General features: G+C 51.8%; 1 protein-coding gene across 1 annotated transcript in view; it reads right to left on the reverse strand.

Annotated features, from left to right (window-relative positions):
* LOC136947626 (nesprin-1-like) overlaps positions 1-24926 on the reverse strand; it is a 49558-nt gene that overhangs the window by 1221 nt on the left and 23411 nt on the right. Inside the window, 32 exon segments of the mRNA XM_067241755.1 lie at positions 487-624; positions 960-1091; positions 1646-1837; positions 4082-4255; positions 4675-4887; positions 5379-5540; positions 5776-5892; positions 7689-7835; positions 9965-10174; positions 12226-12369; positions 12572-12754; positions 12851-12973; positions 13426-13611; positions 13772-13909; positions 14195-14377; positions 15107-15259; positions 15391-15546; positions 15728-15893; positions 15995-16287; positions 17150-17368; positions 17487-17631; positions 17731-18068; positions 18596-20212; positions 20393-20501; positions 20694-20983; positions 21076-21232; positions 21368-21633; positions 22116-22292; positions 22675-22800; positions 22901-23047; positions 24144-24320; positions 24692-24859. Coding sequence (XP_067097856.1) covers positions 487-624; positions 960-1091; positions 1646-1837; positions 4082-4255; positions 4675-4887; positions 5379-5540; positions 5776-5892; positions 7689-7835; positions 9965-10174; positions 12226-12369; positions 12572-12754; positions 12851-12973; positions 13426-13611; positions 13772-13909; positions 14195-14377; positions 15107-15259; positions 15391-15546; positions 15728-15893; positions 15995-16287; positions 17150-17368; positions 17487-17631; positions 17731-18068; positions 18596-20212; positions 20393-20501; positions 20694-20983; positions 21076-21232; positions 21368-21633; positions 22116-22292; positions 22675-22800; positions 22901-23047; positions 24144-24320; positions 24692-24859 — 7146 coding nt within the window.

Here is a 24926-nt window from a genome sequence, read left to right on the forward strand (position 1 = left end):
AGAGACAGAGAGAGAGATACACAGACAGAGACCGAGAGAGTGAGAGAGACACAGACAGAGAGACAGAGAGAGAGAGACACAGACAGAGACAGAGAGAGTGAGAGAGACACAGACAGAGACCGAGAGAGTGAGAGAGACACAGACAGAGAGACAGAGAGAGAGAGACACAGACAGAGAGAGTGAGAGAGACATAGACAGAGAGAGAGAGACACAGACAGAGACAGAGAGACACAGACAGAGAGACAGAGAGAGAGAGAGACACAGACAGAGACAGAGAGAGTGAGAGAGACACAGACAGAGAGACAGAGAGAGAGAGACACAGACAGAGACAGAGAGAGTGAGAGAGACACAGACAGAGAGACAGAGAGAGAGACACAGACAGAGACAGAGAGAGTGAGAGAAACACAGACAGAGAGACAGATAGAGAGAGAGACACAGACAGAGACAGAGAGAGCATATGTTTTTGTGGGCGAGTGAGAGATAGACACGTGCGTGTCGGCTGCGTGTCGGAGGATGTGAAACCCACCTGTCTCCGTTGGGCGTGTTCAGGGCCAGGAGCTCCTCCCCCACGCTGGCCACAGACCGCAGCAGTCTCCTCTGCTCGGCCAGCTGCTCCTCCAGCTCCTACACAACAGCACACCACAGCTGTCATACACACACACACACACCATCGCAGACCATGGCACATACAGTGGCTCTCTACAGTACACATCCTGCTAAATGCTGTAGCAGATCCACAGGCACAGTGCAACACGTATAGGAAGCATACCGTATAGCATCGGCATGAGCTTTGAAGTCTGTAGTGTACGCAAGTCAAATGAATACAGTGGTGAGAGCTTAAACATAGATACAGTAGATACAGACTATAAGTAATATGATAGTATTCTAGTCTATTCTATGATATGGTCTATGAGTGCTATTAGATGTGTGATGTTGTTTACTAGAGGCCTGTTTCCTACCCTCTGTCTCTGCAGGTTGTCGAGGTGCTGCTGGGTGCGTGTGGAGCGCGCCTGGGACAACCAGTCCTGGAGGTTAGGACTCTGAGACAGGGACGAGTCTGGCTCGCTGTCCTCCTGCTCCTGCAGAGAGCCCTGGGACACACACACACACAGAGGTCAGGGGTCAGGCGGACTGGAGATATGGTTTACAGGAGGGATGTCTCCACAGCAACAGACTTGGTTCTTTCAGTGGTGTTTAATGCAGCAGAAAATAGCCGAGTCACTGCGGACGGCACAGCGGCTAAGCCGTCAGCGACGGGAGGCGGGAGCTCAAAATGCTGCATGTCAACAGAGGGACACCTGGCTGTGTGCATCTCTTTGTGTGTGAGGCTCTTTGTGTGAAAAACAGGCAGTTGTTGTCCGTTATGGGGGACAGTAGGCCTTTATGACAGAGGCCAAAGTGACCTTTGTGTTTGGACAAAACCACCATTGATGGGGTGCACACAGCACAATATAATACAGCACACAAGCAAAGGAATCTGCAGCAAAACTAAAAAAGGGAAAGTGAGAGAGAAGAGATGAGATGAGGGAAGGAGACAAGGAACAGGCAAGGACAGAGAAAGGAGTAGACAGAATATCCAGAAGAGGGGTCAACCAGCCAGTCAACCAGTCAGTCCGCCAGGCCTGTACAGGTTGTGCTCCAGTACCTGGATGTCCACCTGCTTGTCCTGCAGCATCCTCTGCAGCTCCAGCAGGCTGTCCTTCAGGGAGTGCAGCTTGCAGGTGAGCTGCTCGGCCTGGCCGCGCGTGCCGGCCCGCCCCTCCAGGAGCAGGCTCTCGCTGTGCACCGACAGCTCCGACAGCGACAACACCTTCTGCTCGATCTCAAACAGCATGTTCTGGAAGGGCAGGAACACACGGGCCAAGTCAGGCACCATGACTGGGACAGGGAACGTGACCCGGACCAGCCCGACCACAACTTTTGGGAGGGATGACGACGAGGGTAAAATAATCCCAACTTGACCCCGAACATGTTCATACTGTTGCCATCAAGACCACATTACCAGTGGTCAGAGCTAGCAGTAACACACACAGAAACAGACTGGTTGTAAGCTAATTGGCATTACTAGTTTTTAACTATAATTCCATATGTCAGAATTACACTACACAGACTAAATCCTGGGTCAGAGAAGCTAACACATGCTAACAATACCACGGTCCAACTGTACTGTCATCAGTGCAGGACGAGCAACAACATCTACACAACACTTCTTTATACAGTACGAAACAATATTGACCAATGAGAGCTCTCCTTTCTCTTTCTCAAAGGACTCCTATTGGTTGCGTTGGAGAATGGTGACCAGTGTTCCAATGGCCTCAGCAGCACATAAAGGATCCTGACACTGTGAGCATGACCCCACCAGAGAAGCTATGGTGGCTTCTAGAATACACGTACACACATGCCACTACACACACATGCCACTACACACACATGCCACACACACACACACACGCACACACACACACACGCACACACGCACACCTGTTGTGCTGTAGGAAAGCTGCAATACAGTACATTCACAGACGAAAACAAATTTCCACCCTTTCTTTCACTCTTCAGGTTTCTCCATCTCTCTTTTCCCTCCTTCAATCAGTTTTAAAACGTGTCACCTCCCCTTTCGTGCTCTAAAAGATGACAACAACTGGATGAAAGGAAGAGGGGGATAGGGCTTGTAAACCTCCTTTCACGTGGGGGGGGGGTCTCTCTCTGCAGAAAAGGCCTTCCTCCCACAATAGTCACGCTGCACACCTCCTTTTGCTCTGTTCACAGTCTCTTTCCCTGTCATTCATGAGGGGCGTGACAAGTTCTCTCTCCCTCCATTTTCTCTCTCTTCCTGTCTCACTCTCTTTCTGTCTCCTCCACTCTGCGTCTGGTTCTTCCTCTTCGTGGCTCTCCCTTTTTCCTCCCCCTTCTCCCTCTCTTACATATTTCTCACGGGGCCAATCCCTCTTGGCCTTTCTCGCCCTCCTTCTCTTTCTCTCTCCCACTGTTGGCCTTTCCTTCAAACCCGTTTTTCCTCTGCTCATATATTCAAGGAGGCCTGTGTTCAAGTAAGGTCTACCTCCCGAACGGTGAAGCCTGCCTGGACCAGCCTTCAGATCCTGAGCTCCACAACAAACCATATGGAACCTCTAATCAGCTTATAGTTCACCAAGCTGCTGCCAATGCACACATGCTCAAACAAACACACATTGCAATTGTGTAGGTGAAGACTACTGAGATTAAGTTTGTAGACCCCCCGAGAAATCCTCTGTCCTAAGAACCCATAACAACATAGGTTAGCCCTAAGAGGATGACTACCTCCACCGGGACACAAATCACCCTCACGGGGGTTAAGGACGGGGAGGGGGTGTTACCATGGTAACCACGGGGTGAGCCGGGGGCCACAGGAGGGGTCCGTTGGTGGAATGTGAGGGAAACCAGCGGGGCTTCCCCCAAAGCTGGAGGAAGTCAGGGCAGAGAGGAGCAGAGAGGGAGAAGAATGGAGGGGGTTACTGAACCTAACGCTAATGCCCCGTAGAGGGCATTAGCGTTAGAGAGGCACTAATCAAATTTAGGGAGCCTATTCAGAGGGGATCATCAGAATAATGGACTACTTTATTCCTGCTGATAGGCTCAAGTGCTGTGGTCAACAATCTCCTGGTACGGCTGGAGCCAGTGAAGTGAAGATGTATGGCTAGCGACAAGCCTCACATGAAGTTTTATACGAGTTGATCCCTGCTTAAACATATCAATACAGAGATGGAACTCACAACCAGAGAGCATGGCAGAAGGATCTTACATTTACATTTAGTCATTTAGCAGACGCTCTTATCCAGAGCGACTTACAGTAAGTACAGGGACATTCCCCCCCGAGGCAAGTAGTGAAGTGCCTTGCCCAAGGACACAACGTCATTTTGCACGGCCGGGAATCGAACTGGCAACCTTCTGATTACTAGCCCGATTCCCTAACCGCTCAGCCACCTGACTCTTCTCAAGATCTCTCTAGTGCTTCCTTGTCCTTTCACCCAATGGCACGTAGACACCCAAACCGCTGTCCACAGTCCCTTATTGATGACGTTGTCACCGCATCCATGCCCACCTGACAATCGATCAGTTGCTCCTCCATGTCCATGTCCTCCTGGTTGGGCCGGAGGGCGGAGCTTAGCGTGGCGCGGGTGCTGAGCAGCCAATGGTCGAGCTCCTCTGCCTCGTTATGGTAACGCTGCAGCGCCTGCTCCTGCCGCTGCTCCTCCAGCTGCTCGCTCAGACGCTCCTGCAGGGGGCGCCGCCACACACACACACACACACACCACACGCAGTCAGGGGGGAGACGGAGAAGGTTCTGGATGTGGGCTGTAGCTCTGTTAGTGATGAAATGGCGGGTGGGAGGACGAGAGTGCTGGGATACTGTAGTTCTGGTCTCACAGTTCAGCGGTTGGCTTACTGGGGGACTCACAGACATAGCTTAGATCTTTGTTGACAACGGTGATTGTCTTGGGTTGGCCCAGATAGGGTATTGATAGAGTAAAGACCATGGTAGCCGCCGCTTCGATAAGGTTATGAGGTGAGGCCCTCGATAAGCTTGCTCAACTGACCCTCCAGCACAGTTAGAATCCCCCCCACTTATGGTGGGGTTGAGAGGCCGAGGCCTACATGGTGTGTCTGCTGTCCGGGGCCAGGCGGGCCACCCACCTCCAGAAGCTGTCTCTTCCCAGAGGCCTTCATGCGGATGGTGGCCATCCTCTCCCCCAGCACGGTGAGGGTGGAATGCAGGGCCAGCTGGTCCCCGGGGTCGCCCCCGTCGCTGTCGCTGTCCAGCCCCCCCTCGCAGCACAGCTCCTCGGAGAAGCAGGTCTGGAGCTCCACGATCTCGTCCTGCAGCATCAGGATCTCATCCATCACAGCCTGGGGAGGGAGGGAGGGGTGGAGGGAGGGATGTGGGGATAGGAGGGTGGTGTGGAGGAAGTGATGAATGGAAAATCATTAAAAAAGAAGTGACGAGGCAGAGGGAGAGAGGGGCAGGCATGAGAGAGAGAGAGAAACCAAGCATTAAGAAGGAGATAGAAGGGGGGGGGGGAGTAGGTGGGGGGTAGGGAGGTTGAAAGGAGAACTTATTTTTGGCTACAGCGGTTTTCACTGTTCTTGTGCGGCACGTGAACCTCGACACACACTGCTGTGTTGCTCTACTGTTGGTATGGCAACAAGGAACACTGCCTGGGACTGTGTGTCCAGTGTCATTTACAGACCTCTCAATCTCACAGTGTATTCCTCCACTGCTAAGTTTATTATCCTGATAGCTTGGAGGCTATTTCCTCATCTAGGTGAATTCCTCCCTCTCTTCCACCTCAGTTCTACTCCAATACCTGGTGGGCAGCCATCTGGCTCTCCCTGCTTACCTGGTGGGCAGCCATCTGGCTCTCCGGGCTCTTCTGTGCCTCCAGGCCCTCGTTGAGCGCCGCCTCGATGGACTCCATCTTGGTGGAGATGGACTGGAGGGACTCCTGGTAGTGCTGCTGACGCTCCAGGGCCTCGTACAGAGACTTCTGCTTCTCACTGATCTGAGGGGAGAGAGACGGAGGGAGAGGAGGAGGAGGAGAAGGAGAAAAGGGAGAGGAGGAGATGTTCAATCCTAATGCTGGCGCTCAGGACGAAAGGCTGAACATGCCAATCAGAGTCGCTTGTCAGAAGATGCTGAATGTGTGTCAACACAGTTTGTGTTTCAGATCAGTTGGTTCCGGGTCAGTTGGTGTTCCTGGTTGTGTGTTCCGGGGTGTTGGTGTCGAGGGAGCGTACCACGTTCTTCAGGGTTTCCCAGGAGCGTTGCAGGTCATCCAGGTTGGCAGCTGCGCTGGTCTCCAGAGACGGGTCATACAGCTCCTGGAGAGGAGCTCTGCTCAGAGGGGTCCGACCCTACACCACATCACAGGACACCGTTTACATTTACATTTAGTCATTTAGCAGACGCTCTTATCCAGAGCGACTTACAGTAAGTACAGGGACATTCCCCGAGGCAAGTAGGGTGAAGTGCCTTGCCCAAGGACACAACGTCATTATGCACAGCCGGGAATCGAACCTGGTAACCTTCAGATTATTAGCCTGACTCCCTCAGCCACCTGACTCCTTTATGAGTGTGTGACGGTTTTGGTGTGTTTGTGTGTGAGTGTGTGTATACTGTGCGTACGAAAAAGAGAGAAAGAGAGAGCGAAGAGAGAGAGAGAGAGAGAGAGAGAGAGAGAGAGAGAGAGAGAGAGAGAGAGAGAGAGAGAGAGAGAGAGAGAGAGAGAGAGAGAGAGAGAGAGAGAGAGAGAGAGAGAGAGAGAGAGAGAGAGAGAGAGAGAGAGAGAGAGAGAGAGAAGGGAAAAATAAAGAGTAAAAGAGACAATGTGTGTCTGGGGAGGGTGTGTGTGTGTTATTTGCGTGAGCTTTGAACTGTGGCCTGTATACAGGAGTCTACTGAGTGAAGGGGTAATTGCTTTGACTGCTAATGTACTGTAAAAAAAAAAACTTCTTGAAGTCACATTCAACGTACTGTAAATATCCCCACAACTTGAAGTCATTTCAAACTATAAAGAGACATTCTTCTGCACCCAAATATTTATAGAGAAGATATGTTACAGTTGGTCTGTTCTCAGTGTTTATCATTGTTGCCAGATAGCAAAACCAAGATACCTAGAACTACACTTATGTCATCAAGTAAATATACATCTGTCTGATTAGTGTCAAAGGTAACCTTCAAAATCTACAGATCTGATGACAGAAGTACATTATTTAGTTTGCGTTAAGACACACGCTAACACACACAATTATTTGGCATCTCACACACATACACACACACACACACACACACCCACACACACACACACACACACACACACTAAAAATCCCAGCTTTATGCTGGCTCTGTCTTGGCTCTGTGTGGGATTTTTCCACTGCAGATGACTGAGTTACAGTCCCATGAGTGCATCTCTCTCTTCTACCTCTCCTCACTCTTTCCTAGTTCAAGTTTCAAGCCATATGTAACAAGTAAAAGTCTACATTGCAATTCGATGATCCCGCTCCTCTTGATCCCTAGAGCGCCATATTAACCTATAATAATGATCTAAACCTTTAATTCATACTGTTAGTCCCAACCTATATTAACTAATATTCTTATCAACAACATCAACAAGACACCTAAAACCGTACGAATTTCAATATAGTTTGCAGCTCATTCACTGAATAATTCATTTACCTCACACTCTAAAACTCTGCCTTGTGTGTTCTCTTTCTAACTCATTCCTGTCCTCCTCCCTCAGTGTTTTAAAGTCTGCTCCTACGAGCTGCCTGCATGACACTGCCAAAACTAAACACATGGGGAGTCTGCTGTCTACTAGACTGGGAACATGGAGGTCTGTCATTCTATGCAGTGTTTGACTTGGCTGACGATATGGTAAGCTAGCACAGCTATGCTAGCTTTGTCCACAACGTTCACTACTGCATTAGCCTGATAAGCGGTACAACAGCTGGTTAGCCAAAGCAGACGAATGCTGGTATAAGCGTAGAGAGGAGGGCATGTTTGGGTGTGTGTGTGTGTGGGGGGGGGGGGGTAGTCAATGGTGTCATTGGTTACAGTGAAAGGGTCATACTGCTTGGATGGTAGTGATGGCAGTGGGGGTGAGGGGGGGGGGGGGTCAAGGGGGATGGGTTGAAGGGGTTTGGGATGATGCAGTACCTGGTTAAGGGGGGGTGTCAGCGTTAGCGCCCGGGGAGGGGGAGCGGCAGGCGGGAGGGGAGGAGACCTCACTGTTGGTGCCCTCCTCCCCGGACTCCTCCGTCACGGGGGAGAGGAGTGTGTGACAGCGGCCCGCCGTCATCTGGCCGCGTGAGCACACACACACACACACACACACACACAGGTGCAAACAAACCCACACACAGATAAGGAGAGAAGGGAACAAAGGAGGACCCGTCCAGAGAAAGAAAAAGAAAGAGAAAGAGAGAGAGAGAGAAAGAGAAAGAGACAGGGGGAAGAGAGAAGACCATATAAGCATTAGTAAGGTCGTGAAGGGTTTGAGACTGGGTCTGGCAGAGTGGGCACACTGCTAATTGATTAGAAAGCTGGGGGAGGTCATTAAATACCATGGAAGAGAAACACGATCATGTGAGGAGAACCGACAGAGGACACCACAAAGCTTGTACAGTAGCTTTAAAGCACAGAAACCAGCGTAACTATGTGCTTTAGTAGAGTTGGTTTGGGCAATGGTTGACCCACAAGGACTTTACAGGATACATCAGGGGAAAGGAATGACTCCTGGCAGGAAGTAAGACACACACACACCAGCAGCAGTGTTTGAAGCCTTGTGAGCATGAGGTACCCGCATGTTTGTGCATCTGTATGAGTGTGTGTGTCTCTCTGTCTTCCTGTACGTGTATGTTCCCACAGAAGCGTTCACAAAAAACTCCAAAATTACAGTTTCCCTTTGACCCAGCCTACTAAACACAGACCCTGTGGTCTCAACCCACCAGAGACGGGTTGAGTAGAGACCAGCAGAGACACTAAAACAGTATTTCTGCCTACTCTGGGACTGCAGCTGGCTCTGCAATATGCAGCACAGTGACTTGGCCTGGCCTGGATGAGTATAAAGAGACAGGAGTGACAGGGCTGAAATGCAAGCTGAGCTCCACTGGGGCTGCAGTGAGAGAAGGCCTTGTTACAAATCCCTCTCATTCCTGCCTCTCCTCCAGGCTCCATGATGCAACACTAGGCAATGTCCTGAACCCACATGCTGGTGTGTGTGTGTGTGTGCTCTAACAGCAGTGCTAGGAAAGTTATGCAGCAGTCTGTACTACTAACATGCTTGTAGGGACCTACTTTGTGCAGAAATATAAAAAGGTCTGTACTCATTTAGTACAGAGATACAAGCACACACACACAGTACAGTATCCTGTTTCCTGAGCCGGTGGGACCAACAGCAGCATACACAGCTAGAGTGGGCCAGGCCGAACACAGCACAGAGGAGAGAGGGATGAGCAGAGAGCGTGGAGAAAAGTGACGACAGAGGTCTACACATGGAGAGAAGTGACTGAAGTGACTATAGAGGTCTACACAGGGAGAGAAGTGACGACAGAGGTCTACACAGGGAGAGAAGTGACTGAAGTGACGACAGAGGTCTACACAGGGAGAGAAGTGACTGAAGTGACTATAGAGGTCTACACAGGGAGAGAAGTGACTATAGAGGTCTAACACCGGGAGAGAAGTGACTATAGAGGTCTAACACCGGGAGAGAAGTGACGACAGAGGTGTACACAGGGAGAGAAGTGACGACAGAGGTGTACACAGGGAGAGAAGTGACGACAGAGGTCTACACAGGGAGAGAAGTGACGACAGAGGTCTACACAGGGAGAGAAGTGACTACAGAGGTCTACACAGGGAGAGAAGTGACTACAGAGGTCTACACAGGGAGAGAAGTGACTACAGAGGTCTACACAGGGAGAGAAGTGACGACAGAGGTCTACACAGGGAGAGAAGTGACCACAGAGGTCTACACAGGGAGAGAAGTGACTACAGAGGTCTACACAGGGAGAGAAGTGACGACAGAGGTTTACACAGGGAGTGGTACGCCAGAGAGGCACGCAGACCCAGACAGCTGCAGGAGCATGACACAGGCAGCCGAGACGAGACCAGCGCAGACACAGACACGGTTCAGCATGCGGTGGGTCGAGGTGGAAGACACAGACACAGAGCACGCAAAATGGCAATGAAATGATGGGACAGCATGACAGGCAGAGTAGAGGAGAGGTATGGCTCGGTGTCGTCTTCACAGTGGGCCGGCAGAAAGCCATGCAGAGACACATGCAGGGGGGCAGGTGGACAGGGAGCCCAGGAAGAGGGGTAGTACAGGCACACACGCACATGCACGCACACACCCTTCCCATTCTATTTAAGAGTTGGGGGGGGGGGGGGGGAAGGTCCTTAAACTCAGAGAAGCCTAGAGTGTCTCACCATGACAACAGAGGGGTGTGTGGCGGGCGTCTGCTTGGCCGGCGGCGGGAGCTCCTCGTCGCTGAGCTCGTCCACGCCGTCCGACAGGCCGTCCACCTCGCTGACCGTCAGCAGCATGGTGGCGTGCTTGGCCTTCACAGTCAGCATCTTACACTTGGAGTGGAGCGAGGCGATCTGCTCCTGGTAGCCCCGGATCTTCAGTGCCAGCCCCTGTCAAAACATGAGCACCCCCGGGGTCAGCCCCCAACGTGGTACGGTCCACAATAGAAAATCAATACTGCCTGGGTGAAGTCCCTGAGAATAGGGGTGTTTTCAGCGTTGGATACGGTGTGAAGGAGAGTACCGGCGCGCGAGGAGTAAGTGGAGCGAGCGCATTTCTCTTCTCTGTCTCTCTGGCTGGCAGTCTCTGTGTGTTTGTGTGTGTGCGGGAGAGAATAGCGCTGGGTCTGTCACTGTGACACACACACACACACACTGGGCTGTCTATGAGCCAATCAGAGTAGCGGAGAGGCGGGCGAGTCACAGCAGCAGCTAGCTCGATAGACAGGATGTTTGGTCGAGAGAGAGAGACTAACTGAATAAATTCAAATCTCTCCTCCACTCTCAACCAAACACAAAGGGAGTCGAGAGAGGCAGGAAGTGATCTCACGGCTCCCCCCTCCTTCCTCCACTTCCTTCCTCCAATCCTGAAGAAGATTCCTTATAACAAAAGAGGTTGGGGGAAAGGGTGACAGAGAGGGTGTCAAATTACTGCCTTGTTATGGCATTGAGGTAAGGCTCCTCCTCTCTCTCCCGCCCTCTCTCCCGCCCCCTCTCCTTCCCTCCCTCCTTCCGTCTCCCTCTCTCTACCAGATGGCCAATGCTCCGATAATCAGGTCATGTGACTTAGTGGGGCAGTGGACCTGCAGTTAACAACTCAGCTTATTCAACCAGTAAGGACTCGACACAACAAACACACACTGCCAGCCAGCCAAACCCTAGCTCTGCACTAGCGCTCTCTCTCTGCACTAGCGAGACGGGTGTGTTTGGGGGGCTGTAAATACCAGCAATCAAGCAAGAATGTGTCTGTGGTCCAACCTTTATCTCTCTCTCTCTTTATCTCTGTTGCTCGCTCTCTTCCACCCTCTCTCTTTCATTCTCTCTCTCCCTCTCTCTCTGCGGGAGTGATCAAACACACACACTCAGCAAACTAAGACCGCAGTGTAAGGCTCGGGACTTGAAAGCTGCAGGCAACGGATGCTGCAGTCAACTGAGGTGGAACTACTCTGCATCAGCCCCCCTTCCTACGGTGCATCTACTGTGAGAATGCAAATCAGGTAGCACAAGAAGTTTGTTTTAGACTCAGAGAGACAGCAACCTTCTTCTGCACCATCATTCAGCATTCAGCTGAGCCCTTCAATAACTTCAGTACCAACCGACTTGGTTCATCTCAGGGTCTGGAAGAAACTAGAACTGTCTTTCATGGAAAGAAGCTGACTTGATGATCATACTGATGCCTGAGGATGTGTTTGTGTGACGCCATTGTGCTGTTCTGCATGTCGGTGTGTGTGCACACACACGTTACCTTTAGTGGAAGTTCATAGAGAAAGATGATTATGCGCACAGGAAATATGAGTCATCACAGACATCAAATAAGTTCAAATAAGCGCTCTCTCTCTCTCTTTATTTCTCTTTGCTCTCTCTCTCTATTATATCTCCATCAGCAGAACACTTTGAAGCTGAAGTGGGTGACCCAATTGTAAAATCCAATAAAAGACATTGAAATTGCACGTTAATTTCCCTAGACGTAATAGCTTATGGGCTGGGTAGGACCACAAGACTGTGTTGAGTAGACTGCTTTGTTTGGTGTTGAGCTTAGGGACGCGATGAGTCTTAAACAGCCGTGTCAAGTCTGAAACCTGCTGAGGGACTGAAACACAGCGTGGGCATACAAGTGAACCTGCAATACGGAGATGCCTTTTAGTCTAATGAAGAATTTGTATTATTGGCAAGTGAAGAGAATGATACTAGCTTCACATCTAAATGGCTAAACGGACTGGCTTTCTACTGTTTATATTGACCTCCTCCCCCCCACCACAGTGTTCGGTACACTTTGTGTACTGACCAGGTTTACGACGTTCCTGTGCCATTTGACAACAACAGTCAGCACATATGAAGAATGGAGATGACATCGTCTCACTAATCATGACCTGGGTTACATTGTAAGTGTGTTTGTGCGCTTTAATAGTGCTTCTTTGCACGTATGTGTGTGTGTGTCTGACCTCATGATGGTGGATCTGGGCCTGCAGCTCCTGGATGTTGCTGGTTGAGACGGGCCGGTCCTGGATGATGCGGTGGGCCTCTTCTATCAGCCTCTGCAGGTTCTTCACTTCCTGTTCGTACTGCTCGTACTGCACCACGGCCTCCTGGGAAAACGGGATTGAACACTCCCTCAGACCACAAGCTTTCTTGCCGCTCTCATACAGACAGACGCATTTTCACATCATCCTGATTTCCCATCCAAACGTCTTTATTTCTTTGCGTGTCATCTGGTTATTGCCGTTATCCCGTCATTGACTCGTTCCGCTTCTACAGGATTTGCCGGCCGTGTGGCGCCCTCTAGTGTACCTGCAGGATGTTGCACTGCTGGATGGTGGTGTGCTGCAGCTGGCTGGCCTCCTGCTGCAGGCTCTGGGCCGTCCTGCAGATTGGCAGGCTGGCCACTACCTCCTCTGGCAGCCGGAGGGCGCTCTGGCACTGCTGCAGCGTCTGCACCTGCTGCTTGAAGCCCTCCATCTCCACCAACACACGCTGTGGGGGAGCAGAGGAAGACGGGGTTGTGGGGGAGGAGAGGAGAGGGGAGGAGGGATGCCTTCACAGTTGCTGTGTGTGTGTGTGTGTGTGTACCTGTCTGTGTGTGAGCTGTTCTCTGAGGCTGAGCCTGGCCAGGTCTGGAGACGTGAGTGTGACCTGAGCCTGGTCTAGACTGGCATGCAGGCTCTTCACCTCCGACTCCAGACGCACCATGTCCTGCAGAGAGAGAGAAGAAGAACAGTTGCAGGTTCATTGTTCTGGGCCCCAACAATGTAGAATTTTAACAGAATGTAGCCCTTAATATGTAGCCCTGCCTGCTGCATTTCAACCAGATTGAGATCAGATTAGGAAATTAAGGGAATCAAGAGGGGAATGTGGGTGCAATGGCATACAATGGCCACCTGGGGACACTGTGGTTTCACACCACTCAGGGTAGTGGACCCCCTCCCAAACATTCCCTCAGTCAAATGACTGGAATTTCCTGTATTTATTGGGCAGTATTCTAAACAGGAGGTACACCTCAACAACAAAAGCACAATGGTTTCTAATAGTAGAGGAGGTTTAAGAGGGGGGCCAGACTAGAGGCCCACAAGGTTGTTGTTGTTCATCATAGCCCACAGTCCCCTGGTGTTCCAGGGGCGTTGGGGCTGGGTGACCAGGTGTGTTACCTTGGCGGCGTCCTGCAGACTCTGCAGGCGTGTCCTGGCCCTCTGCTGCAGCTCCTGGGTTCGTCGGCTCAGGTGAGACACCTGCTGGCTCCACCCCTCAGTCTGGAGCACCTCACTCAGCTGCCCCTCCCTTTCTCCCATGGCCTCCAGGTCACCGTGGAGACCGCGGCACTCGCGCAGCAACGCCTGTTGTCATGGTGATGTAGAACGTTGACGTGAAGAGGGATGAAAACACAGTAATCAAACATCAGTAGTGTGTATTTTACAACTTCTTGCTGAGGAGTCCTAGTGAGATGGTTTAATCAACCAGGCTGTAGATTAAGTCACTCTGGGGTGATGAACCCACCTGGTGGGCTCTGATTTGCTCCTGCAGCTGAGAGGCGGTACTCCAGACGATCTGGCCAGTGACTAGGGCTTCTGCTTTCTCTGCCCATGCCAGGAGGAACACCTTCATGCCCTTATACTCCTCCCACTGCCGCTCTGCCTGCTCGGGAGTGGTGGGCGGGGGGGGGGGGGGGGGAGGAGGAGGGAGGAGGGGGGTACGAGGAAAAGAAGGGAAAAGTCTGAGAACATGGACAGGCTTTTGGAGACCACTGTGTGCTCAAATGTTTAAGTAAAGAAAATAAACATGTTGATGGAGCCCAAGAACCAGTCTCTACATATAAAGGTATCCTTTAATCACAACAGCTTGTTTCAAATGATGTTCAGTGTGGATAGATTGATGGATGAATAGATGGAGAGATGGATGGAAGGAGGACGTATCGGTCACCTTCTTCAGCCGGCTGGCCCTGTCCTGGGCCTGCAGCATGGTCTGGCGCTGAGACTCTGCCAGCCTGGCCAGGCCGTCAGCCAGCTGTTTACACAGCAGAGGGTTCTGCTCGCCGAACTCCTGCACCGCCGTGCCCAGCTCTGCCAGGGAGCGAGCGCAGCCCACACACTCCTCACACAGACCCTGGGGGAGGGGTAGGGGGGGGGAAGGAGGGGGGTGGAGAGAAAGGAGAGAAAGAGGGGTGGGCAGATTGAGAGAGGAGAAAGGGAGGGTAGAGAAAGGAGAGAACAGGTGGAGGAAGGGAATTGAGAGAGAGGAAGGGGATAGAAAAGAGAAAGAGGGTAGTAGGGGAAGGGGAGGACATGGAGGGGTACAGAGGAAGGGGGAGGGTGAAAGGGAGGGTGGATTGTGGACAGTGAGAGAGACCAGGAGTGGGTGGGGGGAAGGGTTGAGTGAAGAGGGGGTTAAGAGGGGGCCCATGAATGGAGATAAAGGGGGATTGGGGGGGAAGGATCCAAAAAGGGTTGGAGAGAGACAGGAACGATTGGACGGTAAACATCGGCAAATAGCTCACCCCATGTGGCTAACTGTATCTGTTTGAAGTGAAGATAAAACACTTTCACCAAACATACGGATAGAGACCCCAAAGGAGACAGGCCTTAAGGAGAGGATACAGGGAAGGAAGGAGACAGGGGAGAGGGAGAGGAGGGGGGGTAAAATCCCATCTGGAATATTTCTCATGAAAGTGGGTCAGTCTCGAAGAGAAGGGGGAGTTCAAGACTTCAAACAACCCACATGCCACAGGCACACACACACATCAGTCATTAACCTCGAGGTCTGTTAAATAAACAGCAGGGTTTGGCTGGGGTTAATTGCATGGTAATGAGTCTATCAGCTGGACTCCTCGTTTACCTTGGTGAGCTCCTTGGCCTGCTCCAGGTCGGAAGCCTTCTCTCCAAGCTTCAGGGAGATGTTCTTCAGCTTGCCCTCCATCTCCTGCAGTCTGGAGATGAAATCCTCCTTCACGTCTCTGGTCTGCTGGACCTCCCTCTCCCTCGCCTGGACCTGACAGTCACAGAGAGGAGACAGAAAATGTGGTACCGGATCTACAGATTCATCTTTAAACAATAGGCAATGTGACCCAGATTTGGAGACCCTCGAGTAAACTGATGGGAAGAGCCGGGGGTGGGGGGTACCTGGTCCTCAGCCGATCCCAGGGCGAGAGTCACTTCGGCCAGCTGCATGCTGAGCTCTGAGGGCAGGGCGGCCTGGAGGTCCTGGTACTTGTTCTGCTGCAGCTCCGCCATGCGCTCCACACTCTGGCGCCTACTGATGACCTCACCATGGGCCGTCTGCATGACCGGGTTGGAAGGTGTTACTTACTGAAGGCTGTGTGAGTATGTGCAAGTGTGCGCGTGTTTACAAAACTCAAACTAGATTAGACAGCTTTCTTAAGATACTCGCGCTTAGTTACAGATTGTTTGTGTCTGTACGTGTGTTGGTTCCTGACTGTGAGCCTGTGTCTCCTCCCACCTCCAGCTCATGCAGCAGAGATTCCAGGTCTGCCGTGGGGCTGAGCAGCAGGCCCCGGGTGTCCTGGATCCAGCCTCTCACCAGGCCCAGCTCCCTCTCCACCTCCTCCCTCTCCCTCAGCTCCTGCTGCACCTGCGCCCGGCTGGAACGCACCAGCAGCGCCAGGCTGGAGACACGCACAGGTTGAGAGGCGGAGCCATCCGCAATCAATAGCGAGACGCACCTACCCACAACGCACACGCCGAAACGCACATCCTCAGGATTTACCTCTCGTAGCGCTCCTGCAAGGTCCTGATCTCCTCAAGGCAGGAGGTCTCATCTCCTCCCTTCTCTGGGCTCCTTTCCTCCTTCTCCCCCTCTCTGGGCTCCTCTTCCCGCCTCAGGCGGAGGGTGTGTTGCCCCAGCAGGGCCAGGGCGGACTGCTCGCGGTCCAGCTCCTGGTTGAAGGAGTCGTGGTACTCCAGCAGGCTCTGGAGCGCCGCCCTGCTGGCAGCCTTCTCCACAGTGCTGTCGGGGACACGGCCGTGGAGGTCTGTGGAGACGGAGCGCACCTTCTCCATCTGGGGATGGGGTGGGGGAGTGGTGTGTCGAAGGGCGGGGAGTTAGGAAGAGGGATGGGGTGGGGGAGTGGTGTGTCGAAGGGCGGAGAGTTAGGAAGACGCATCCATATTTAATTGTACTTTTTCTTTATTATCTGCTGCTGTAGCTACTGTACCACTAGTCTTTCTCTGGTCCACACAATGCACAACATTTCAAACGAACCAACCACTATCAACAATGCATTTTCAAAGAAAGAAAATTCCTTATCAGAAAATGTGATGGGTTATTTTATTTTAATTTTATATAATCATAAGATAGGAGATAGGTATGATTAGGTTTTATCTCATATATGGAGTTGGTTCACTGTAACAATGTCCTCCTGGGTCTCTTGTTAGATACTGCCTTTTATGGCCCAGGAAGAAGTCCAGAGCAGTGACTCATTCGTGAAGAATGATCTCATGTCCAGTTGAACAAAGAGGTTATAGAAAGCCACTGGACAACAAGAATGTGCCACATCGAGACATATGACCACTTCCTGATCCAAAGACCTCATTTCCTTCCCAGAAGCATTGCTTTGTGGGACAGGGATGTGTCAGAAGCAGTTGGAAGTTGGGAAAATACTTCCTGACTAAGATTTGGCGGGATCTAGGCACTGGCATTCTGCCTGGAATGACATCACCACACACACACACACTAGTTTAGAGTAGAGGCTGTGAGCTCTGCTAGCATGTGTGAGTGGTGATCCAAATACACATGCAGAAGGTTAGTGTATAACATTGCTGGCTGTGCCGTACTGTAGGTAGTTTAACGCATTACAGTACAGTCTTACTGTATTGACAGAGTGACATTTATATGGTATATATACACAGTATATTCCCCTACCTTTTCAGAGAAACTTCTCCAGTCTCTGGCTGTGTCTTCCAGCACCCTCTCTTGGGCTTGCGCTGTGCTGCGTAACCGACTCCAGCGTTGCCATAGTGATGACACCGAGTGGCTGACGACAACTTTACTGGACTCTGAACCAACCCGCTCCAGGTCTGCCCCCTTCTCTCTCAGAGCACACAGGGGGCCCTCCAACCCATCAATCTGGGTCACCAAAGACTGGAGGGAGGGGGGGGGGGGGACAGACAGACAGACAGAGCGGGGAGCAGAAGAGAAAAATAATCAAAAGGACAGTTTCAAAAAACTGATCTAAATATATAAATAAAATCATATTTACCTTGTAATCCTGGAGCTTGTCCTCTGCTTCTTTGCTATCGGCTGCTTTGGCCGTGGAAAACAATGCAATTCTTCTTCCTGTTTCGTTCATCTGTCTAATCATCTCCTCTTTCTCCTTCTGGAAGGAGCACCATGGAGCAGCACAGCTAATGACAGACAAATAAGATATGGGAGTCCTGAATTGCACTTCCAATACCATTTAGAATAATGCAGTTAATGTATCTAACACACACACACACACACACCTCCGCAGGTTCTCCTGGTGTGTCCTCAGTTCTTCTTTGACCTCTGTACTTTTCATTTTGACTCCTTCCAAACTCTCTCTTAGCACCTTCGTTTCTCCTGGCCCAATCAGACCCTCCAGTTGGAGATTGACGGTCTCTAACTCCTCTAGCCCAGACGTGAATGCCTGTTCCAGGACAGAAATCTCCTCCAGCTCCCTTAGGCTTGCATCCTGGTTCTCTAGCTCCACTCCAAGGCCGGCTCTCTGGAGGACAGCCCCAGCCAGGTGCAGCCATCGCTGGGTAGACTGCTGAGCTGAGAGGTGCCTCTGGACGAGGGACAGGGCCTTACCCAGACTCATCTTAGTAATGGCGATAAGAAAGTTAGATTATGAGAATACCCTCATTGGAAAGTATATTCACTGTCCAAAAACTGTTTCAAATTGTGCAGGTCAAATGTCAAAAATCCCTACTGAGACATTGGACTTTAGTTCCCTCTATTTCATTCAAAAGAGAAACCATTAGCAGGTGATTTCATTTTGGACATGTAAATTGTTAGGCCTCTTGAATTAAGTGCCCTTTAAGTACTTATCAAAACGTTATTTCTGTTCTGCAGTGCACTCAACTGGTCAATTATGACTTCCCATTGAGGCTCCCTGAGCAGGTTTATATTGATATTATGCGGCAGAGAGAAATGGGAGCCTTTTTTCAACAGGTTCAGGCCATGAATGATGGAATAAGTCAAAACCACTAAAATGTTATACAATACTAAATTCCTCAAAAGCTTAAAAAAAGAAGCCTACTGTCGTGTACTGCATAGAAGCTTGCCATTTCAATTTCCATCACACATGGAATCTAGACATTCACAGACCCAAGGTGAAGAACTTACCTGTTTGGCCGCCACTGCTTGTTGAACATCAAAGGCCAGTTTAGCCAGCTCCTTGAGGTCGTCCTCTACGTGTGGCGGAATGGTCTTCTTCTTACTACTGTACCTCTGCTTCTCTCTGCTGCCCAGGACATCTGCTTTCCTCAGCCTGGACTTCACCTCCCCCTCCACCACATTCAGTCTTCTCACTTCCTCTTGAACCATCTCCACGTTTACCCCCGGATGGGTCAAAGGTTGACTTAACTTGTCTTTCAAACTATTCAGCCAATTGGACATTCCATCAATCTCTGTTTTGAAATCTTCATCCTCCTCACATTGGTTTTCACACAGTCTAATGCGTTGTTTGACCTCTGTCTGAATGGAATATAGCTCTTCCTTTCGTGAAGTCACTTCCTCCTTTAAGGCCTGGATGGCAGTAGGGTCAAAGTTCAAACAAAGCTCCTCAGCCTGTTGGCTCAGTCTCTCCAGCTGAGAGCTCACCCCTTCTAAACTCCCAACCAGCTTGTGAAGCCTCGCAAGTCTGTCTGTCGTTTTAAGGTGCGACTCTGACTCCAGTTTGACCAGCTCCTCCTGAACAGACCTCAGGCCACAGTCTAGCTGGGCTGATTTTGCGTTATGTTCTCCCAATGTCTTCGACGATTCACCTAAATGGTTCACCGACCCGTCAATCAACCTCTTCAGCGAATCGTGAAGATGGACCAGATGCCGTGTCTCCTCAGGTCTGCATCGGAGACCCCTGCTCAGAAAGCCCTCAGTCTTCCCCCTCAGCTCCCTCACAGCAGGGCTGAGGTGGGATAGACTCTCAGCTAAATCTTTGTGTTCCTGACAAAGGCGATCGACGTCCTCCTCTCTGAGGCTGATTCTCTGCTTTCCCAAAGTGTCAAACTGCTCCTGAAGCTCCTCCAGTGCATTCTGAGTGATGTCGAAGAAGGTGTCAAACTCTTTCCTTTCCGAGATGGCGTGCTGCAGTCTGTCTTTTTTCTCTTTGGCTTGCGCTAGGATGCTGTTGTACTGTTGTGGGAGGGCGTTGAGCTTCTCGTCCAGGTAGCAGTGGTCCACCTCGTTCAGGGAGGGAAGAATCTCCTGGCCCACTCTCTGGACAATGAGGAGGAGGTTTTCATATTCCAACGCTTGCTCTAGAACATTCTGAAACTTCGATAGTTGAGCCTGCAGTTCCACGTCACCGTCCTTGTCCGTGACGCTAACTTCAGGGAATGTCACGACTTCGGCCTGTCTCAGCCAATGGCAAGTCTTATTCAGGTCGACCTGGAAGTACTTCCGAGAGGTCAGGGCCTTCTCCAAGTCCTGAACCCGCTGGGTGATCTTCTGGATCGCCGTGTTGAAGAGCCTCTGAAGGTCCTCCAGCCTGGCTAGCGTCTCCCCCCTCTCCTCGTCGGTGGCGTCCGTCTCCAGGACTCGTCCTTGGGTCCGGAGCGAGGCCAGCTCCCCCTCGTACGCCCGCAGGCCGCTGTGGACGCCACGGCACGCGCCCACCTGCTTGGTCAGGTCCTCGGGGAGCAGAGACATGCGGTCGTCCACCAAGGCCTTCCTCTCCTGCTGCTGCACCCAGGACAGCGCCCTTCCCAGGCCTTGCAGGAACTGCGTCCGCTCCGTAAAGGCCTACGGAATAACAGTAAACAGATTTGGATTTGTGAACTAACTGATCCGTTCTTTAGATAAGAGAAGTTGTGAATCTATCAGTAACGCATGAGGAGGTTTTTCATGGTCAGGTGGCGTGCTTGTCTTTTTAAAACCCTTATGTGAAAGAAAAATGATTGGAGTGAAAGACAAGATGGCTACCTTGCTGAGGTACTTCCTCCTCTGGGTCACCCTTGCTCCCAGGGCCTCTACTTCAGCCTGGGCCTGGAGGACCAGCTGCTGCAGACGCCTCCTCTCGCTCAGCCCCAGCCTGATTGGCCGATTGATTAACTGATTATTTACTTGACATTGCATTGAGTTCACAGGCATACATCGCAACATAGGTCTTCTCATCAGAGGATAAAAAGTGTTGGGGAAAACAGGAAAACAATGTCCAATGTGGCACTTCATGGATTTGTTAAAAACCAAACACACGATGACAGTCGAGGGTTAAGGTGATTACCTGGACTCCACGGCCTGGGCCTCGCTCACCGCCTGGGCTAGCAGCTGCTGCCTGGCCTCCAGCTCCACACACACACTCAGGTGGTCAAACAGGAAGCTCTGGGCCAGGTCTGGTGGGGGGCTGGTCTTCAGGGCAGAGGTGAGGGCGGGTCGCTGCTCCTCTACCCACTCCCGGGCCTCCCTCAGCTGGGCCTCCACGCGGGCCAGCTCCTCCAGGGTGTGGGCCGAGGCCTGGATCTTCCCCTGGATCAAGCTCTCCAGCTGGGCCCAGCGCTGCTCCAGGTACCCCACCTGCAGATCCCAGACAAAAGGTTGTGGTTGAGCGGATAGAACACGAAGAGGACGGGGTGGTGTGGAAGTATGGGTGTAGGTTCCAGGGTTACCTGTTGTTTGATGAGCTCTTTGTCCAGCAGGCTGAGGCGAGGCAGGACAGCTTGCCTCTGGTCTCTCAGCTCCTCCAAAGTTCCCCCCTGCTCCTTCAGGTCGCTGGACAGCTTCCTCAGGGCCTGCAGGTGCTCGCTGGTGCTCTCTGTGTCCGCTCTGACACACACACACACAGGGGAAAAGTGATTAGTGTGTATGTCTGAGAAAGAGAGCTGTGTGGATGGATGTATATTGTTGCATAACGTATGGATGAATAACAGTTGGATGAACACACACATGGTCTTTCCGTACCTGGCCAGGTAGTCCCACTCTCTGGACACCTGGTGGAAGAGCTCCTCCACGGCAGCCACACACTCCTGGTACTCCCCGCTCCGCTGCATGTCCTCCCCCCTCTGGGTCTCCAGCTCCTCGGCTCTCTGGCCCAGCTCCTGCCAAGCCCTCTTCAGACCGGCTACCTCCTCCAGGGCGGGGCAGTCCCGGCCCCCCGTCAGCCCCGACACAGCCTCTCTCAGCTGGGCTGCCTCGGCCTGTCTATCCCTGATCTGCTGGAGGAACTCCTGGAACGATAGACGACGGGTTTGTCATTGAGTTGTGGAAATGTGGAAATCTCCAAGCCAAGTGAGGGGCTGGTTAACTGACTCTCAAATAATGGGCACAGATGCAACGGCATATGGAATATGGCCTGGCGTTATGGAACATGGCCTGGCGTTATGGAACATTATGGAACGTGGGCCCACTCTGAAATGGGGCATTGTCCTGTGAGGCGCCACTGATTGCTGAATAGAAACCTTGGCCCAAGAGAAGGGCGGCTAACTCGGATGAAAATGGAGGGGCTGCTCAACCCTGCTGTCCTTACCCAAACTTGTATCTACTTGAATTGATATGACACCGAGTTGCAGATAGGGAGAAAATCAGCAACACTCTGAATGATTGATCAACTGGTCAATCTCTCCAGCTCTTCATTAATAACCTTTTCCATCTATCCATCCAGTCCATCTATCTATCTATCTATCTATCCCTCCCTCCTCCCTGCTCTGACCTGGGCCTGGTCCAGCTGGTTCTGGGCGATCTTGGCCTCCAGCTCTGCAGGTCTCCTGCTCAGGTTGTGGAGCTGCAGCTCCGTCTCTCTCAGCTGGGCCTCCAGGTCGGAGCGCTGCTCCCGAACGTCCCTCCAGCTGTCAGCCACCTCCTCGCACAGCAGCATCCTCTCCTCGATCTGAGGAGCAGCAGGAAGCAAAAGGGGGGAACGTTCAGGGACGCAAAGCTGCACGACGGATCCCACCGCTCACAGTTACACGGACGCCCTGAAGTCATATCGATGACTCGGGCATCGTCGTTCAGGGTAGGAAGTGCTATCGTTGCACATCCCAAGAACAATCAAGAACGTCCAACTTTGAAAGTGGGTTACACCCCACACACCCAATCATCCACCCAATCATCCACCAAATCATCCACCCAATCATCCACCCAATCATCCACCCAATCATCCACCCAATCATCCACCCAATCATCCACCCAAATCATAAAAAAAACTGGGTCTGGTCGACATGAACTGTGGTGTTGTGGTGCTTCTCCACGGCTCACTCTCTCTGCCTCACCTGCAGCTTGACCTGCTGGATGTCTGTCGCCGTCTCCCTCACCCTCTGCTCAGCCAGGTCGCAGGTGGAGCACACCAGCTGCAGGTAGGTACTGGCCTGCTCCTGCAGAGTCCGCTCCTGCTTCACCTGACAACACACCATCACCACCACACACAGATATTTACTGCCAGTAGATTACACACAGGAGGTGGTTGCGTCAGCCTACGGGGTGGTGCAGGTGAGTGACCTGTAGTAGCGCATCCTCCAGGCTCAGGGGGGGGTGTGCAGGGGGCTCGGGCTCCACGGAGGCAGAGGCCAGCCAGGTCTGACACTGCTGCAGGGCATCCTGGAGGCTCACATGTCTCTGGAGCTCCCTGTCCAAACTCTGGTAGACCTGGAGATGAGGGGGGGGGGAGAGAGAGAGAGAGACATAGAGAGAGTGAGAACCAAAGGAAAAACAATGGAAATCTTAAGACTCAAAAACTTCTGCTGGACTCATTATAAAACCTTTGGCGACAATTGTTTTTCCGTACGAAAACGAGACACTACAAAACGCTGCCCAATTAATTTCCATAATTCCAAATCAGCGTCTTCCCTCTGAAAAGACAATAGTGCAGCATGGTTAGGGACCTGTGTGTTTGACAGGTGTTGAATGTGAAGGCGTCCCTAATCTACAGGGAAGACAACAGCAGCAGGACATGATTGACATCGTTAATATGAGGGCCTTAGGGGGGGGCTTGGTCAATAACAGACATGTGTTGGCCCGGTGCCTGGCAGAGTTGGCAGAGGATAGGAGGTTGGCAAGGTGGCAGGGTGCCGGGGGCGACAGGAGGGGTGTGGTATTAGACAGCGCCGGGCTGTGGCACTGACTGACTTTTGGCAAGTATGGCACGGCTGGAACACCAGTTATGGGATTGGCACAGTCCTGTTGATAGAGTGTGTGGCTGGATCCACGGGTTGCCAGGTTGGCTGTATAATAATGGTGTCGGGAGGGAAGCTAAATTGACAGGGTGGATGTTGCCAAAATGACAGAGTGGAGGTGGATTAGAGAGGGTTGCCATATTTGGTGAATAGCGTGTGACCCATTTTGGTTCATACAGATTAAATCAACTTGACAGAGACTGCACAGGGATTAATAAGGTAGGATTGAGAGAGTGGTTTTGGCTGGTGCAGTTGGTTAGCGTTGGCATGGGTGGTGCTAGTCTGCGCTGGCAGGGCCCTCTGGTTTGGCGGTGAAGGTCAGTCTTGAGAGAAGGTGCTTAGATGTCCAAATGGGTATGGATTAAGGGAATGCTTGTGCCAGCGTGATATCAACAAATTGGCTTCGCTGTGGTGTGCATGTGTGTGTGTGTGTGTGTTGGCGTGAAGGTTTGTGCCTCTTTGAGTTGTACTTCCGTCAAGTTCCTCACTCTCTCTCTCCCCCCAAACACAACCATCCCTCTCTCTCCCCTCCACCCTTCCCACCCTCCCTCCCTCCCCTCCGTCCTCACTCTCTGTGCTGTGCTGCAGATGGCAGAGTAGCTGTCCCTGGTGCCCTGCTGATGGGCCTGGACCTGCTGCCTTAGTCTGTTCTGCACGCGCTCAGTGCAGCCCCGCACCAGGTCCTCGCCCCGCTCCTTCAGCCCTGCCAGGCGGTCCTCGAACCCTGCTATCTCCTCCATGATGGCCTGAGGAGAGCACACACACACACACACAATACAGACACAAAGACAAGCAGTCTGGGTGTTACTCAGGGTGAATGGTCAAGGACAACATCAAAGACAGCTTGTGGAGAATCCTCAGAGCCAAAAGACGGGATTGGATCGGACAACTGGACTCAAGCAGAGGTCAAATGACACAGTCGAGAAGAAAATGGGGTCTTTGTGCTGTGGCTCACAGACTGAAGTCTGGATATATTGTGGTTGATTATGGAGTGAAAAAGTTGAAAAGGTTAACTGGTTTGGCAATGTGAAAAGTCATGATTCAATGAACTGGATGAAAAACCATTGTCCTGAAATGGAATGACATGAATATACCACAGCATACGAAGTGGTCATACCTTATGGCTGGCTAGCAGCTGAGTGGCTGCCTCGAGGCCGCCACCCAAAGAGGGGTCAGGGGTCACCATCCTGCTGGACATCTGTAGGAGCCACCTTTCCACTTCCTGTAGCTCGCTGTGGTACGCTTCCTGCTCTTTCACCTGGCCCTCCAGATGATGCACATGGGCCTGACACACACACACACACACCAGTCATAACGTTAATGTATATCAAAGGAATACTGCGGTATTGCTC

Source organism: Osmerus mordax, chromosome 8 (genome assembly GCF_038355195.1).
Source record: "Osmerus mordax isolate fOsmMor3 chromosome 8, fOsmMor3.pri, whole genome shotgun sequence".
NCBI classification, from domain to species: Eukaryota; Metazoa; Chordata; class Actinopteri; order Osmeriformes; family Osmeridae; genus Osmerus; species Osmerus mordax.